The sequence below is a fragment of the Microdochium trichocladiopsis genome, assembly GCF_020744255.1.
Source record: "Microdochium trichocladiopsis strain MPI-CAGE-CH-0230 chromosome Unknown B0I36scaffold_7, whole genome shotgun sequence".
Lineage (NCBI taxonomy): Eukaryota > Fungi > Ascomycota > Sordariomycetes > Xylariales > Microdochiaceae > Microdochium > Microdochium trichocladiopsis.
Window position 1 is genome coordinate 637,546 of NW_025763550.1, and position 16,723 is coordinate 654,268.

The following is a 16,723-nucleotide window of genomic DNA, read 5'->3' on the forward strand; positions in this document are numbered from 1 at the left end:
AATGAGTCATGATTAGGATACCCTAGATAGCTCGGAGACAGTAATGGAGCAGTACATGTTACACCGACCCAAACGAGAACAACAGGCCGTCATGAGTTCCGTATAAGTCGTAGCATGAGTGTCAAGGCGACAGTGCCGACATGTCATAACAATGGTCACTGCGGAGATGCTTTTTTGGCGAATAGGGTGAAATTTTGTTCTTTTGCAACTCGCTCAATCCCTGCCTGTTCCACGCCCGCAATTCGACCCTTTTCTACCACATAGGACTCCATCTTCTCGCAGACCGAAAACCAAGAAAAAAAATATTATGAAATACCGTGTGCTTCAAGACTTAACACACAAAGAAATGAGAAAACTTGGTCGCTCGAGCCGTCCCTGCGCCATCAACCAAGAAGACTCCCTCTATCCCTCAGGTAGGTCTGCATGCGAACCTCGATCGTGCCAAACCAACTCGCCACCCCCCGCTGAACACTCTTCAAGCGGGCGTGCCGTCTCTGCTAGCGCTGGGCCGCGCCTCTCTCTTACTCAAGAAGCTCCTGCGCATGCTGTTGCGTGGTGACTCCTGTTGGGTCTCGGCAAAGCTGCTGCGCAGGGCCACGGTACCGCTGCCCACCTTGATCGTCTTGTCGCCCGAGCCCGTCTCGTCGACGAAGAAAAGCGAGTGGCCAAGGTCATCATCGCTGCCGAAAGTGTGGTGTGCCTTGACATCGATGCGGAACTGCGTGTCGGGGGTGCAGTTGTGCGTAAAAGTCTCGTCAAATGTGACAACACCACTTGGGGACTCGTGGTGCTTGGTCTTGCCAATCACCTTCTCCTTGGGTGCCAACTGTCTGATGAGCACATATACATCAGAAGAAGGCGGGTAGTCAGACGTGGATACCACGGTGAATGTCGCAACTCCAGACCCAGGACCACCGGGCGCCAGGCTGTGAATAGACGACGCGCCGAGACTGGGAGACCGGTGATGCGCCTTGCCATTGGTCGCAGGTGCACTGACAGGCGATCCATTGGTGTCGGCCAGGCCAGTTGATCGCTTCAGCATCCCACCAGGAGCAGATGGTGGAGACGCGTCGGGCCCATTCGTGATGATGGTTGGGATATCTGCTGATGAGCTGCCAGGTGGTGTCAAGGCGCCGTTGGTCTCCTTGTCTTTCGAGCGGCCTGTGAAACCACGCTTGATGAAGCTGGCGCCCTTGCCAACGCCATGGCCGACTGCTCCCACACCTTTGATGGGTGCTCCTACAACGCCGGTGACAATTCGCCCAGGCACAGCAAAAGTGCCAGAGAAGGTGCCAGTACCCATGCGCTGGCGAGTGATGTAATCAGGGCGGAACAGGAGCCGCAGCTTGATCGTACCAGATTTGCCATCGAGGAGGAGTTTGACTTCTTTCGCCTTGAACGGATCAAGACTCTCAAGATTGAGGCCAGCTCCACCGAGGAAGTCGGGCTTGTCCGCAAAATCGTAATCATACACCTTGACCTGGAAGTTCGCTGCTGTTCTCGAAAGAATCGGTACCTCGAAGAACTCGTTCCACTCAGGGCTGAGAGTCTTCTTGATGGTCTTGGTCTTGAAGACTTCCTCGCCATTATACTCAAACTTGGCATACGGATCACTCTTGCCATTGCGGTCTGCGGCAGGGAGATCGGCTGCGCTGAGGACATCCACACGCAGATTGCCCATATTGTTGATGCTTTCGCTTGGATCCAGCTGCATCTCTACGGGGATGTACTTGAGGCTGACCTTGATACTGCATGGCCGGCCGTCTTCACCCTTCAGCTTGAGAACAGTCGGGTTGTTCTATTGCACGGTTAGCGTATACACCTTCGACATTTTATGTTACAACATGTGAGGCGACTTACCAAGCATTGCTTAAGGACTTCGGCTGTGTTGCCAGCTAAGCGTGCCACCGTGTGGTCCTCGTCTCTCTCCTCGCCAGGCTTCTCACGCTTCTCCCTGATCTTGAGCGTCAGCTTGGAGAAGTCCAATTCCCGGATGAAGCAATCGCCGAGCTCGTCAAACTTGAAGTTGCGAGTCTTCGCGCTGCCGGAGATGTAGGATGGGTACATCATGTCGTCAACGAAAATCTCCAAGTGTGTCCCGCTCTTCGGCAGCTCAGCCTCGAGCAAGTGGAAGATGAGAAAGCCGGATTCGTGCCTGAGCAGCTCCTCGGGCGAGAGATGGATCTTTGGCGGTTCTCTGACCGAATCTCGCGACTTGCGTCCGAACGTCGGCGATGTCGGTGTGGCGAGCTCCGAAGGATGGGAAGAAAGCGTGGGCGACCTTGCCTCCATTTTGCTATCAGTCCTGCTGAGACTGGACGAGAACTTGCCAGCTTCCGCTGACCTAGGAGCATCCAGCGATGCACGAGCAGGCTCTGCAGCAGGCTCTGCGGCAGGCTCTGCCGCTTCCTCCTCAGCCTTCTTCTCCTCGTCCTCGATATCGGCAATGTTCAAGCATGGATAGAAGGACACCGAGTACGAAAGAACACCCTTGGCGACTCCCTTTCCGTGCAGGCGCAGGCCCTCGTCACGGAGCTGTTTGTTCTCCTTAACCAGGTACCCGCCATCCTCGCCCTGGGAGATGTAATCACCAGCAAATATCTCAACCAGTCCCAGACTGCGGTCCTTGCCCATCTTCTCAGCATCCATGACATCCAACGTCAGTCTATCACGTGCCGAGTGCATGGGTACGTAGAGGACCTCATCCCACACGGGCTCCAGAGTGTTCCGGTGTGTAACAGTGCGCGCTTTCTCGATCCCGGACAGCAACACGCGGACATAAGGATCGGACTTGCCCATGGTCTCAAAGTTGCGAAGGTCGCGAGCGCTTTTGAAGTGAAGCCTCATGACACCGATTGGGGTCTGATAGCCGCCCGTATTAGCCAGTGCACCAGAAATGGCGACGGGCTTCCACTGTGCCGTAATCTTCGCGCGGCCCGTCTTGACACCACTCAAGTTGTACCACTCTTGGCCTCTCTCCATCATCTCGAGCATGTCGTCAAGCTTGATCTGGTATGTTCCCACGATCTGATCACCAGCAATATCGCGGTCGTCCTTGATGGCGAGACCGAGCTTGGCATGTTTCTTGTCTGTGATGAGGATCTCCTTTGAGCCGTTGTCCCAGATAGGGTTGTTTGTGCGCTTGAGCTTCTTGGTGCTGTGAACTTCCTTGCCGTTGAGTAAAAGGGAGGCATAGGGGTTGAGCTGACCGACCAAGCTCTTGGTGCCGTCCAAATCCTTTGCCTGCTCCACTGTATAGCGCAAGATACCAGTGTTCATCTCCGGAGCCGGTTCCAACTTGCCGTCTGGCAGTTTCTTGTCTTCAATAACGGGGAAGAATCGAACGTCGCACGAGAGAACGCCGCGTGCTTTGCCATTCGCCGTGACTTCGATACGCTGGCTCTCGTGCGCGTCGATATCCTCCAGGCGTTCCAGTGGGAAGGATGCGACACCCAGCTCCTTGTCCTTCCTGAACTCGTTAAAGTCGTACAGAATGACGTCCAACGAGTCGTTGAAGGAGCTGATGATGACATAGTGTGTCTCGTTCCACCGAGGGTCGTGGTTATCCTTAATGGTCTTGGTCTGCGCCAGGGGGCTGCGCTTGTTAAGCGTGACTACCGCATACGGGTCCACGCTGCCAGCCAAGTGATCCGGGTTCTTGAGACCTTGTGCGCCGTGCAAAGTGATCGCAACGACACCGATCGCCTGGTCGACAGGGGAACCAGCAAGCATCTTGGCGACCTCGATCGGAAAGACGTGCGGCGCATACATCATTGGAGCCAGGTTGCCATGAATTTGCTCCTGGATGAACTTCTCGAGGCCCGGGATGAAGTTGATGTCGAAACCAAACGTGTCGCCTCCGAGCGGCTTGCAGACGTAGTCGATAGTGGGGCGTTCGAGGAAGCACATCTCTACCCTCTCGATATGAGGGAAGGGGAACTGAAGCTTCACCTTGAGGCGCATGATGCCAGAGAAGGCAAAATCCTCGACAATAACATCCAGACCCTTGCTGATCATGGCCTTGCCAATACGAATCTCCAGGACAACCTTTGGGTTGATCCTGTTTGCAATCTGGCGCTTGGTCATGTCGGCCGTGTCGTTTGGCGTGAAGCTAAACTTCCAGTCCATCACGACCGTGTCGTCCTCGGCTTTAGGGTACGACTTGACGTGTTCCATCCTCGGCGGCTTTGAGCCGAGCGTAAAAGTCTTGAGCTTGAGGCTGTCGAGGAATGCAGGCGTCGCGGTGCTCAGAACCTGGTCGACCGAGTTGATGATGGTCTGGGCGAGTACAGGCTGGTAGATGGGCCAGAACTTGAGCATGAAGATGTTGATCCACTCGAGTGACTCGTGGTCGGTGTCGAGCTTCTTGAGTGCCATCTCCCGCACGACATCGTCACGGAAGTTGCGACGCACTCGCCTGATCGAGGTCCGGTAGTAGGTCGAGCAACCAGCCATGATGATCATGATCCAACCCAGGCCGCCTCCGAGAACGGCAATGAGCCACGAGAGAATGCAGGCGACCACGATGATGCCGGCGTTGTGGTACCAGTCCCCGTACAGGTGATCAGGCACCTTGGACTCGAGCCAGGTGGTGTGGTCGAGCATGCTCTCTCCGGCGAGGACGCTATCTTCGGGCCAGCCGAAGCGTGGTGACCAGCCCACCTTGGCTGCCAGGTCCTCTTCCTCCTGTGCAGCGTCACCGTCCTTGATGATATTGCCGTCCTCGTCCTTGGGAGCCACGAAGGCACCGGCCTTGGTTGGCTCCGGCAAGTCGTAGTCAACCTTGGGGCCACCATCTTGATCAGTGACAACAGCCACGCCTTGACGTTTTCGGGTGCCGCGTATGTCTTCTGGGATAGCCTGTGCAAGTCACATCCATAGTCAGCCAATTGCTACCCCTCCCCCTCCTCCTTCTATAAGTAGCTGGTGTTGCTCGAGAGACTTTTCAGTCCAAAAGGCCTACGTACAGCTCTGGCCTGCGCCCGTTTCTCTTCCGGGCTGGCATCAGGGTCGAAGGTGAAGGCAGCGACGCCGGCACTCTGGCTGTCCTCGACAAGTTTGCGCTGGGCGTCGTCGGCCGTGACGCTCGAGTTGGGGTCCATGGCTGCCTCGATGGCGCCCTGCTGCTTGAGCTCGTGGATCTGCTTTTCGGACGCCATGGCTGGTTGTGTGTAGCGCGGGTTTTCGATGCGATTGGTGGTGCAGCCACGCAGGGCTTCTGGTGGTCGGTCACCAACCAGCTCTCTCTAGCCCAACTGCTGCGGTGCAATTGGGACGTGGCACAGAGAAGTAGAGCTCCGCGAGCAGGCAATGCACCAACTACGAGCACGACAAGAACAATGGCGAGGTCGTGATGAGTAGGTGATTGGGGACAAAAGCACACGTGGACAAAGGAGAGGGTGAATGGGCCGGTTTGCGAGAGCCACGGATGCCGGCTATAGCGTTGCAGCAGGGGGACCAGGCTATGACGACAGTGAGGCAGGGCCCTGGGCGCACGACAAACCGGGCTTTTGGGGGGCAGGAAACAGTGGCCTACCAGCAAGCTTGTGAGAGAGCTTGGGCAGGGGTGGTGTTGCTCAAAGGTGGAGAGCTCCTTCTAGAGCTGCCTGAGCTGAGGGGGGACAAAGGGCGCTAGGCCCGCCGAGGAGGGGGCCAATGAAGACCCTGGCTCCTGGCCAAGTGCGGGACTATTGTGGTGCAGTGGGTGACGACGCCCATCGAGCTGTGCGCGGCCAAGAAATTGCAGACTGCAACGGGCAGCAGCCAAGGCTCCGCGCTCGAAATTGACCCGGAGCACGCATACTGAGGAGCAATTGCGAGCGAAATGGGGACGCCGGAAAAGGGGGCGGGCAACAGGCTGCACGGATCGGCTGTGTCGAACACCTGGGCTTTCGAGCTGAACAAGCAGCTGCAAAAACAGCGCGGCGGAGGCGCATCTGCCGGGGAGGCTGGTGCAGAGTATGGTCTGTCTCGCCCACTAGACTGGTCGCTAGCGTGTGTGCAACTAAACTCTAGAACCGACGAACCAGGGCCTCCCGCGTGTAAGACAAAGACCCGGAGAGCCAGCCACCTTGGTACAGTAGAATGGCCAGGAGGAGGGAGCGAGAGGACACGCGTGCAGATCGCACCGCCAAAGACGGCAACACAGGTGTCGTCCCACCAGCTGGAGTACTCCGTACATGGTGGAGGTTGACACCATGGGAATGCATTCCCTGCCTGCTGCTACATGCAGCTCTCTGCACAATGAACCGGTTTTGGCATCCCAATTGAGGCGTCTCGACCCCTCTGACTAGACCTATGATGATAGAGAATGTTGTGCTGAGGCCATATGGAGGCTCGTAGCAGGATGTTTCCCCAAATGCTCCCAACGGTGGATAGAGGCCCATCACAGCAACCTTGAATGCCTTTGCTCTCGATGCCACTTGGGGGCCACGCATACTATGGTACAGCTTACCACATGCAAGTCTCAGCTGGACATGCAGGATTGGCCAAAGTGGGCTGGAAAAATTATTGCGAATCCAGCAAATGCACAAGCAGAAACACCCCAGAGTCCCCGGCCATCCAACAAATCGAGAGCAGCCACCAGATCTCTCTCTCTCTCTCCCCCACACTCAACACCTGAACATGCAAATCGCACACGTCGCTGGCACAGCCTCCGCGCTGTCCGCCGCCGTCCCACCTAGCGGACGCTCACAATCTCTCCCACTCTCTTACACTATACATCCATAGTTCCAGATGTCCATACATCCCCATCCGAAGCGGATCTGTCTTACGGGAAGGACGAGGCCTGGGCAATACCGAGGGCTCTGACCTACCACGAGCTTCTGCCCAGGTAGTCCGGTCCAGTCCAGTCCCCCGCCATGAAGCCGATCTGGAACCCTGCCCTCGCACACACACACACACGCGAGATCAATGATCAACGATCTACGATCTACGACCGCCCCGTTTGCGGGGGCCGCTTGTGTGGTGGGCCATTTCCCATCGGTTGCCTCCCAGCTCCCATTCATGTTCCCAGTGCGTGCGCCCGCTACGGTGAGATGTCATTGCCATTGCCATCATTACAGTTATGTGTTTTTCCGTCACGTAAGCTCAATCGAGAGCCGTGTACCTGTATGTGGCGTGGCCGGCTACCCACCCACTGGGCAGGCTTTATTGTAGATCGCCTGCTGCCTGTCCTCCCCACGGATGAGGCAGGTATGACACAATCGCTGCCCGACGCAGCTCGGCCGGCACAAATTAAGGCGTGACACAACTTCATCTCTCTCAACATCAACAAAGTGATGCTTGCTATCGTGTCCTCTGCGCAAAGCATGCATGCTGTCCGTGCCGTGCGTGACAGTTGTACAGATGGTTGTCATGCAAGCATCACAAGCTCAGTCCTAATGTGATCTGGTAAAGTGCCTGGCAAGAGTTGCGAGATGTTCATTGTATAAAGTGAGATATGTACTGTCTGCAAACCCTCGTGGTTCAATATCCACAATCTATGGTCATATCCATAATTGTTTTTCCAAAAGACATCCAACGCCCGTCCTATAACTTCTTGTAATTCGGCACCACATCGTACTCGGCCATGTCTGCACTAGAGCAGCCGGTTGAAGGGTCGACCAACGCTTGAAATGTGTAATAATGAAAAAAGACATAAGAAAAGTCTCAGGGACTTTCGAATGATGCGTGGAGGAACTGGCTGCGCCAGAGAACAGGCACTCACGCCTTACCGGCATCACGGACGCGCCCCATGAAGGCATCATCGTGGCCCTTCTCCGAGATGATTGTTCGCTCAGTCAAAGCGTTTCGCAGCTCCGCGGGAGTGGAGCAACGCAGCAAGGCTATTTTCTTTTCGAGTACCAAAGCGACGGCTGCTCTGACAAGTATGGCGTCCCCTTCGAATGTGAACACGTCCCAAAGTCGTGTACACTCGTCGAGACTCAGGTGCTGCGTGAAGAGAGTGGTGAAGATTTCACCAAGATAGAGCTCAGGATCGAGGCTCAACTCGGTGTTCGTAAGGTGTCGATACAGCTGAGGCGCCTTCTTGGATATCATTTCCAGCACGAGGTTGTATGCGGATGATTTCGCCCCAGCATCAGAAGCTTGGAATGATAGAGGAATGGGTCGGTTGAGCGTGTTCGCCAAAGCCATAAAGGCAACAGCGGGCGAAGGGAGGTTGAGCAAGAGAATCGCTGCAACAGCCTATGATTTGTTTTGTTAGCATTCTCTCTGGGGAGCTCTTTGGGTTTTACTCAATACTTACACTACATCCATCGAGGTACCCAATATCGCTGCGGTACATGGCATACGCTCGAAGGACGTTGACCAAGCTCTCGTGCAATGGGCCGGTCCGCTGGAAAATCTTGAGATCGGTCCAGGTCTTGTCCTCTACATCGGCCCGGATGCGGGTGAACCAAGCCGCACGACGTTCGTCCTCGACGGTAGCTTTTCCAGCGGCGACTCGCTCCTCGACTTCGCAGGCTCGTGCCAATGCTGCCTCATATGATGACTCGGACAAACTCAGCTCGTTGCCGATTGCTCGCGTCCAGACTGTGCCTCTGTAGCGAGGAGCAATGCCCTTCCACCACAGCTCCCTGGCGGACCGCTCGCGAATCGCAGCATCCCACCGGTTCAGTACATTGACCTCCCAAATGCGGATGAGCTCGTTTGCATCGTTATCCTTCTTCTCCTCTTTCTGCTTTCGCAGCGCCTCGCGCTTCTTCTCAGCCTCGAGGCTGGTCACCATCATTCTCTGGTATTCCTTGATATGCTTCTTCTCTTCCGCCGGATCTTTCGGTGGCAACCATGACGGCCTGGTACGCGAGAGAACTGCCTCCTTCTCCTTGGAGATGGGCAATGGGTCGATCATAATATTGGTCCGCCGGAGAGGCGGAAGCTCTGCAAGAGCAGACTTGACTCTGGGCTTGGGGCTGATTCGTTTTGGGCCGGATTCTGACGTCTTGTTTGCCATTTCGTCGGCGTATTCCTCCAGCTTATCTGTCAGAGATTTCGCCTCACTGTTCAGATACGACGCAGCAGCAGACCAGCTCTTGGCACGGCCCTGTCCTGAGGTTGAGCCGCTAGATTTCGAGCTGTTCACCGAGATATCGGACTTCCATGATGGCGAGCGCAAAGACCCGCTGGCCACGGCTACTGCTGGTGTACCATTGCCTATACTGCGGACTCGCTCTTTCGGCGATCGCTCAGGGGATCTCTGCGGAGAAGGGGTGGCCGAGCTGGCGCGGCTTGATGCTCTCTCGGTCGCCGGGCGTGGTGAGAGAGGCACGTTGTCAAGTATGAATCCGTCCGGAATGTTGTCGTCGTCATCGTCGTCGCACTCCCGCTCGAGCTCTTGTGCAGTCTTGCGATCCTGATGAGGTTGCCAGCTCCTTCGTCGAGTGGGCATTACCGTCTGCGGGTTCGAAGGGCTGACCGAACGCGGTGCAACGTTGGGACTCGGACTGCGCCGGCGATGGTGTACGCTGAGGCTGGAGGACCGGATGGCAAGTCCGCGGTTGGCGTTCGGGCCGCGGAAGAGATCGGGCCCAATCCCTCCTGTCAGTCCATGTGTGCTGGTGTCGCGAAAATGGGTCTGTGTGGCAGCAAACGGAGGTCGCGTCTTGGGGGTAGAGGTGATGTCTCGATGAGAGCGCGGCCTTGCCAGCTCGCGTGTCTGTGCATGAGGATGTTGCTTGTGGGAAGAGTGCCGTGTGGCATTGGCTCGAACTTCTGCAGCGAGTGGCGACATGTAGGAATGGGCTGGCGGACTGGCTTTTGAGGCAGGTAACTCGCGGCCATAAGCGGACGAGAGCGTGATGGTGTCGTCATCTAGTCCGATCTCTTCAAAGTGTGCACCGTCGGCGAGGACACTATTGTCGTCGTCGGATGCGAAAGACTGCACCGAGGATGCGACTGATGTCTTTGAGGAAGACATGCCAGGCGGTGAACCTGGGCCTGGGGAGGAAAGATCGACCCCTTCGTATGTGCTCACACAGGTGCTCATGATCGCATGATATGATTATGGTCAAGATATTAGGGCTCGTCCGGTCAGGGAAGCCGAGTCTCGAATGGACTATCGGGCGGTGGTGCTTTTCGTTGTTTTGGAGTTTGACAACTCGGTCTCTGCCAGCTTTTGTGGTGGCACAGAACAAGAACGCTCGGGCAGCGAGCTAGTTTTGGTGATCTGACGGTCCGTGATCGAGCCGCTCTGGCGTCCTTGGTGGAGTTGACTAGTTTGCGGTGAGCAAATGTTGATCCGGCAGCGCCGTAGGTAGTGATTCCCAAAAGGCACGGCACTTGCGATCTTTGATAGCTGAACAAGCGCGGCGGAGAGTGACTGGTCGACTGGGCTACCAAGTGTCTCACGATCCTGGTATCCAGGACCCCTGGGACGTGTTAAGCGTGGTAACGTGGGCGGAGCTGCAGATAGAAACTGCAAAGAGGCGGCTCTGGACCCTGGGGACGGCAGATCAGGAGTCCGGAAGTGTTTGAGGGATCAGACGTTTCTTATGAAGGCCAAGTACCGAGGTGTTCTGCTTGCGTGGAGATGTCGTGCTTATCGGCCGACGTCTTGTGTGTATGTGGTCAAGTAGTATTATTTGGGACGATATTAGGTTTTACTGCGGCACAAGGGTCTGGCGCCCAGAATCTGCGGCGTGCTAGGTACGTGGGATTATCGTGGACCGCTCGAGGATGTTTGCGGCAGTGCTGCTGCTGATACAACTGCCGGCGAGCAAGCTGGAAAGAATGGGAGTCGCGTGGACAAGAGTGTAAAAATGGGTGAAGGAGCGTATGGAAGGGTGGGAGCCGGAGACTCTGGGGAAGACGGATCAAAAGCTGGAATGGAAAAATGAAGGGACAGGACTCATGATGGAGCACAATGGATCGCGCAATAGAGCTAAGGTAGGCTGTACAGTGCAATGCCAGCAACCCCCCGAGGAAGCTAAAAGAAAGGGCCAGCTATAATTGGCGAGGCATCAGGGATGGACGACGACGACAGAGGGAGGAAAAACCGGCTTGCCGGGCGTGGGTCATGATGGGTTGATGATGACCACTGTGCTGCTGCTGGCCGTCAGTGCCAGGCACGCTGGCGACTGCACCACCAGCCAGGCTTGGCCTGCCCAGGAAATAATCACTGCTGCGAGAGGGTGTGCAAAGGAGCAGGACAGGCAGGGATCGCCGCGAGGCCAGAGGACCAATCGAGATTGCGTGCCGGGGCCCGGTGGCGTGTGTGTAGTGCCTGGCACTGCATGGGCGCCTTTTTATTCGCCTGCCCCTGTAGATCCATGCACTACCCTGCCACCCGCCGGCTTGCACAGGGGCCCACGCGGCGTGGCTCTAGCCTCCTGGCCAGCAGTCCTCCCTCCTTCCAAGTCATCCCTCGCGCCCGCAGCGACAATGCCTTGGACGTCCACCCCTGAGTTGGCTGAAACCCTCGAAACGGCCAGCGCGGAGCCGTCGTCGAGGCTGCAGCTCGTCCGTCAAGCAAACTCTGTTCCTCAACGGCGCGGAGCAACACGCAGACCCCGCCGCCGCCCCCCGCAAGCTGCTCGTCAGTGCCAGCCTGCCATCGACTTGCAACGAATGCTATGCTCTGTGGCAGGTACAGTTGCAGCGGTACGACAGAGCGCTGACTTGCACGGCAGATGGCGAGACAACGACGGCTGTGCCTCGGAGCGACATGTTGGCCACGGCACACACCGACATCTCGATCAACTGCGTCGACAATAGCGTGCGGCGTTGGTGCCCGGCTGTCCATAAAGGCTAATCCAAGAAATTTTGCAGATGGGGTTCTTTCCGGTTCCTGTGCAGACTGCGTTATCTTAGCCTCTTCTTCCACGAAAACCGGGCTTTGGCGGCCACACCAGTCGAAGCCACTGACGTGCACCAGGCCTCCGCGTCGTAATCGGTCGCCCATTCCCATGCGGTCTACCCCCACTGCATCACCCATCGCAAAATGAAAAACCCCCGCTGCCAACATCAGGGATGGGTCTCCTCTTCCAACCTGTGGGATCCTGAACGGGCCGGTGTCTAGACCGCTGTCGTTCCGACTCATGCGGGCGGTGTGCGGAGAAGGAGCAGCAAACGGCCTCACATGGAATGATTCACTCGAGAACAGTCGCCATGTGGTGACAATGTCACTTGTCCGACGTGGTGGTTTGACTGTATGGAAATTGGCTAGCTGCACCAAGACATGCCTTCCTCCCATTGCTCGGAAGGTCAGCAGTCAATCAGCCAGGTCAGCGCTACCGGCGTTCATATCTCTCGTTTGGCCTGGCTACTGGGTGTTTTGCCTTGTGCAATCACTCCAGGGGGAGGCCATGACAACCAATCACACAGCCTTGCCAACCACAATGCAAGCGCGGAAATTGTTCTCCATTCCTGGCATGGGCAAGCTTGACCTCACTGACAGGCATACTGCACTGTCCCTTGCCTTGCCGAGCATTGTTTATGCAGCGATCAATCACAGTGCTCTCTGCACGATGGCGACGGCGGAGGCAGGGACGTTGCATTCACACATGGCTGCTTTATGTTTTGCACCATCTTTTTTCCTGCCTGAGAGAGGCACTAGTACACATGCATGCAATGCCGCATAACTTCTCAAATCGTATAGTGGCTCCATCAGGAACCCTCAAGGAATATGTAGGAGTCAGCACTAATGGCATGGCTTCACATCAGCGATGATGATTTACAGTTCCGGGAATAGTTCTGACCAGAGCTCCATTCCTCTACGAAGCTCGAGCCTGCCTCCGGCCTGGCGAGCTGTACCTTGGCCGCCCCACGAACCCGCAAGCCGCACTGCCTTTGAACTCTGGGCCAGTTGCTCCTCTCCCAGCCTCTGCCTCCGAACGATGGCTGGACTCTCGCGAGCACAGCCTGTCCAGGGCTGAGCACGCGACCAAAAGTGCGATTTCCATGTCGTCTGCACGCCACATGCCACTAGCGAGGCTGAACTAGAGCTGCAAGCCACCTGTCTGATTCCACAACTCCGTGAAACCCTATTGTTTGATGCCATGGGTTTCAGCACATTTCGAGAATAGCCGCGCCCACGTGCTGGTGTCACGAGTTGCCGCCACGTCCAAAAGATACATGATATAGTCGGAGAGCGTCTCAAAGGAGTAAAAGCACACAGGCTCACAATCAGGTCGCCTAAGATGGCCGGCCAATTCAGGTGGGCTGGATAATAATGGTCGCATGTTCTGCAGCCCTTGCCTGTCGTGAGGCGAACCCCGGATGGCCAATCATTCAAGGGCAGTGCAGTGGTTTCGAGTAGAGCGCGGCGCCTGGGGCGATGGCGCGCTTGTCTGACCTTGCCCTGTCAGAGGTCAGGTCATGTGTCATGTCAGCAACCGCATGCACTCGGATGATGGACCAGGCTTCACAAGTTGGTAATGAGGCTGTAATAGGTCTGTAACCCGACCCAACGAAATGCCAACAGTCCAGGTCGAGGCTTCAAGCTTGGCACCACTGTGCAGCTTATAACCACAAGAGTTCACCCCCTGAGGTCGAATGCCAGATTTTAGAATCGTAGAAAGTCATTTCTTTTGTACTTAGCCAGGCTTCGATGCAGCAGTCGAGATGACACAAGATACCAGTCGTGATTTAGGCCATTCTTTCTCCCCCTCAAGGCCGTTTTACTCGTCGTGGAATTCGTGCTGCTGATGCGTTTCCCTTTCAAAGGAGGTCGTGAGACTTGGCAGCTTCCCAAATTCGTTGCCGTTGCCACATATAACGCCATCTCCTGCCAATTTTTTGCCAGTAACCCCTTCTGCCTCCCCACAAGTCGCTCGGTCCCAATGATTAGTGCTCCTACGACAAGAGGCGAAATCACGCAACAATCTCCTCGGTCTCCTCCAGCACTTCCTCCACAAGCTCCTCGATGACTTGCGCCTCGCCTTCCTCGGGCGTCTTCTCGGCCTCCGGCGTCTCCTTCTCCGGCAGGCCAAGAGCGAGGCGGTCCTCTGCGAGCTCCTCCTCGACCGATGCACGCCACGCGAGCCACTCGTCGAGGATACGTCTCCTCTCCTCGACGACGGCCAAGTCGGCCGAGGCACCACGCTCGGCATCCTCCTGCTCGAAGATCTTCGAGTACTCACGCAGGTTCTTGCGGACCTGCTTCTGCTCGTCCTTGGTCAGAAGCGTGGCGGGGCGAGGCCGCCACAGCCACTGCTTGAACTTCTCGACGAGCTCCTCGCGAAGCTGCTCGCCGCGGAAATCGTACAGGTGGTAGCCGTTTTCCATCTGTTCTTCTTGTTAGTTGGGACGTGACGCGAAACGCCCTTTTGGGTGAGCGCATGAACTTACAGAGTGCTTCCACGCCGACGCCCACGATGCAACAAAACGACCTGAAGGGTCCCACTGAAGATCTGTGACGCCGTAGTGGTCGGCTGTGTTGAGGAGCTGCAGGCACGCTGTGAGATCCTTCTCTTCCTGGGGCTTTTCGCCCTCAAAGTCGAGGTCGAAGAAGTCAAGATCTGAGCTTTGTGTGTTGGCAATGGTGGCAATGACAACAAATCGTCCCTTGGGCGACCAGTAGATCGAGTTGCTGTTCTTCTTGTCAAGTGTCCGCAAGTGCTTGAAGTTGCCGGCGACGGGACCCTTGGCCTTCTCCGGGCAGAAGAAGGAGACGGCGGTCTTGGGGGGGACTGCTGTAGCGCCAACAGGCTCAGTGGTGGAGATGATCGCGAAACGATCGCCCTTGGGCTCCCAGGCAAAGTTGATGACTGTGTCCTTGATGACATCGACAACCTCGACGGGAACACCCTTCTCCTTGACGCGGAAGATCTCTAATGTGGTGGCGAGAGACTTCTTCGACTTGGAATGTCTGTCAACCTTGACGGCAAGGTAGCTACCCTCAGACTGCCAGTGCAGCTTCGCATCCGTGACACTGAAGAGGTTGAGGGACCGGACGACCTGCTTCGACGGTATGCTCATAAGACCGACTCTGGCAGGGTTGCTTCCCATCTCGGGTGTCCAGAAGCAGAAAAGTTGTTCGTACTCCTTGACTCCGTCTCTCTTGACAGTGGCAGGCGCCCACTCAAAGTCGACAACACCATCGAGCTTGATTGTCGTCTTGTCAAGCAGGTTCATCTTGGGGAGCTCATATACGGAGATGGATTGACCACCAGTCAGACGGGCGACGTACTTGTCGTCTGCCGACCATTTGAAAGCAGGCCAGGGAGACTTGGGGCCCACCTTGGGAGCGTTCGGATCGGAGGGGTCAGGCAGGTCCAGGTTGGCGAAAGAACGAAGAGGCTTGCCAGTCTCGACATCCCAAATGACGTAGTTCTTGCCGTCGTCGTAGGCGGACAATTGAGGGTGGCCCTCGTCGGGAACAGAGATGGGACGGTTCGACCATGTAACGACGTACTTCTCGTTGGGCGAGAACTCCAACATGTTGACAAAGGAGTGGGCGAATCTCTTCTGGCGGGACCAAGAGGCACCTCCCCAGAGTTGCACACCCTGCGCGTGAACCGAGACCAGAAAAGTGCCAAGAGGTGACCACTGCACAAAGCTCTCGGTCCAGTGTTGTCTGTCGACAATGTTCTCGGGTGTATCCTTCTCGTTGTTCCAGAAAACGCCGACCGACTCGCCTCTGTACATCGCAAACTGATCGCGACCGCGACCGCTGGGGTCGGCAAGGAAAGACCTCAAGTGCTCCTTCTCCTTGAACTCTTCAATGACGGGCGGGACGTACTCGTCGTTGACCTTGCCCTCGCGGCCGTAGCGGTCGACATCGGTCATCTTGTTGACGCGCAGGGTGTGCTTCTTGTCGAGGGGGGTTTGGTCGAGGCCCCTGACCGCGGCGGCGGCTTCGGCGGGCGAGCTGTACTCGACAAAGGCAAAGCGCAGGGACTTTCCATCCTCACCCATGGGCATGAAGATGAGTTCCTCCTTTGTCCGGCCGACAGAGTTGAGCTTCTTGAGGAGGAACTTGACAAGCTTGGGCTTCTGCTCCTCGTTGACTTCAGGGAGGCCGTCGATGACGACAAAGGCATCGTAGCCTTGCTCGAGCGAGACTTCGTACTTCTCGCGGAGATCCGAGACGTCGATCTCATCCTCATCGTAGTCATCCTCGTCGACCTCTGCGTCGCGCAGGGTATCGAAAGACGGAGCCATGCTGGGTGGTTGGGTTGTGTTTAGGTGTGTCTTCGATGCTTTGGGTTGCGCACTTGTCGATGTATTGTTGATTGCGACCTGTCCTTCAGCGATTAGACAGACTCTTCAAACCCAGCGTGAAGGAGCAAGTGGTTGCACCCGAGGGGTCGTGCTTGGTAGGATATGATTTATTGGGCTGGGACGTGTGTGGAGTGTACAAAAAATGCCCCGCCTTTTGCAGCAAAGGACAAAGTCTCAACCTGCCCTCGTCCTTTGCGCAGCAGGCCATACTTGCGTCGGCAGATCGCGATGAGACCTACCTCGTGAGAGTTGACGACGCGCTGGGTAGTCAACAGGTTGTTACGGGCGCGATACTGGCGGGAAGCAGATGCTGGAGCAGCGACAGCGTCTTCGGCAGGCGTGGAGCGGCGGCGTGGTCGAGCACAGGTAGGTGGCCGCCAAACATTTGACAATTTTCCCAAGTTTCGGCCGCCTCAGAATGTGTGCGATGGGAAAAAGCGGGCTCTCTCGCTTGGTGATTGGCTGGACTGGCCCAGCATTCCACCTCTTCCCGCTCGAGGGGCAGCACTCGCCCAGGTGGAGCGGCCCTGGGAGCGTATGGCTGGCTAGCTGAGTCATC

The 16,723-nt window shown here is 56.4% G+C and overlaps 3 protein-coding genes across 3 annotated transcripts; all 3 read right to left on the reverse strand.

Moving 5' to 3' along the window:
* Nucleotides 1–176: 176 nt before the first annotated feature.
* B0I36DRAFT_412808 (C2 domain-containing protein) lies at nt 177–5,418 on the reverse strand. Its single transcript, XM_046161981.1, has 3 exons — nt 4,968–5,418; nt 1,861–4,860; nt 177–1,798 (listed from the first exon to the last, which is right to left on the reverse strand). Exons 1-3 carry the CDS (start codon nt 5,157–5,159, stop codon nt 476–478), a joined length of 4,515 nt encoding a protein of 1,504 aa, XP_046010169.1. The 5' UTR covers nt 5,160–5,418; the 3' UTR covers nt 177–475.
* Nucleotides 5,419–7,704: 2,286 nt separating this feature from the next.
* On the reverse strand, nt 7,705–9,919 carry B0I36DRAFT_350911 (rab-GTPase-TBC domain-containing protein; the record flags this gene model as incomplete). The annotated part of the gene is made up of 2 exons (XM_046156960.1): nt 7,705–8,187; nt 8,249–9,919. The coding sequence occupies 2 exons, from the start codon at nt 9,917–9,919 to the stop codon at nt 7,705–7,707; spliced, it is 2,154 nt and encodes a 717-aa protein (XP_046010170.1).
* Nucleotides 9,920–13,812: 3,893 nt separating this feature from the next.
* Nucleotides 13,813–16,104, reverse strand: B0I36DRAFT_375290 (eukaryotic translation initiation factor 3 subunit B; the record flags this gene model as incomplete). The annotated part of the gene is made up of 2 exons (XM_046160353.1): nt 13,813–14,226; nt 14,290–16,104. The coding sequence occupies 2 exons, from the start codon at nt 16,102–16,104 to the stop codon at nt 13,813–13,815; spliced, it is 2,229 nt and encodes a 742-aa protein (XP_046010171.1).
* Nucleotides 16,105–16,723: the final 619 nt, after the last annotated feature.

Bases quoted from the DNA above. Each gene is read 5' to 3' on its own strand.
- B0I36DRAFT_412808 (XM_046161981.1), bottom strand. From the start codon at position 5,159: ATGGCGTCCGAAAAGCAGATCCACGAGCTCAAGCAGCAGGGCGCCATC. The intron at 4,861-4,967 runs GTACGTAGGCCT...TGACTTGCACAG, and splicing joins AACGGGCGCAGGCCAGAGCT to GCTATCCCAGAAGACATACG. The intron at 1,799-1,860 runs GTAAGTCGCCTC...ACCGTGCAATAG, and splicing joins AAGTCCTTAAGCAATGCTTG to AACAACCCGACTGTTCTCAA.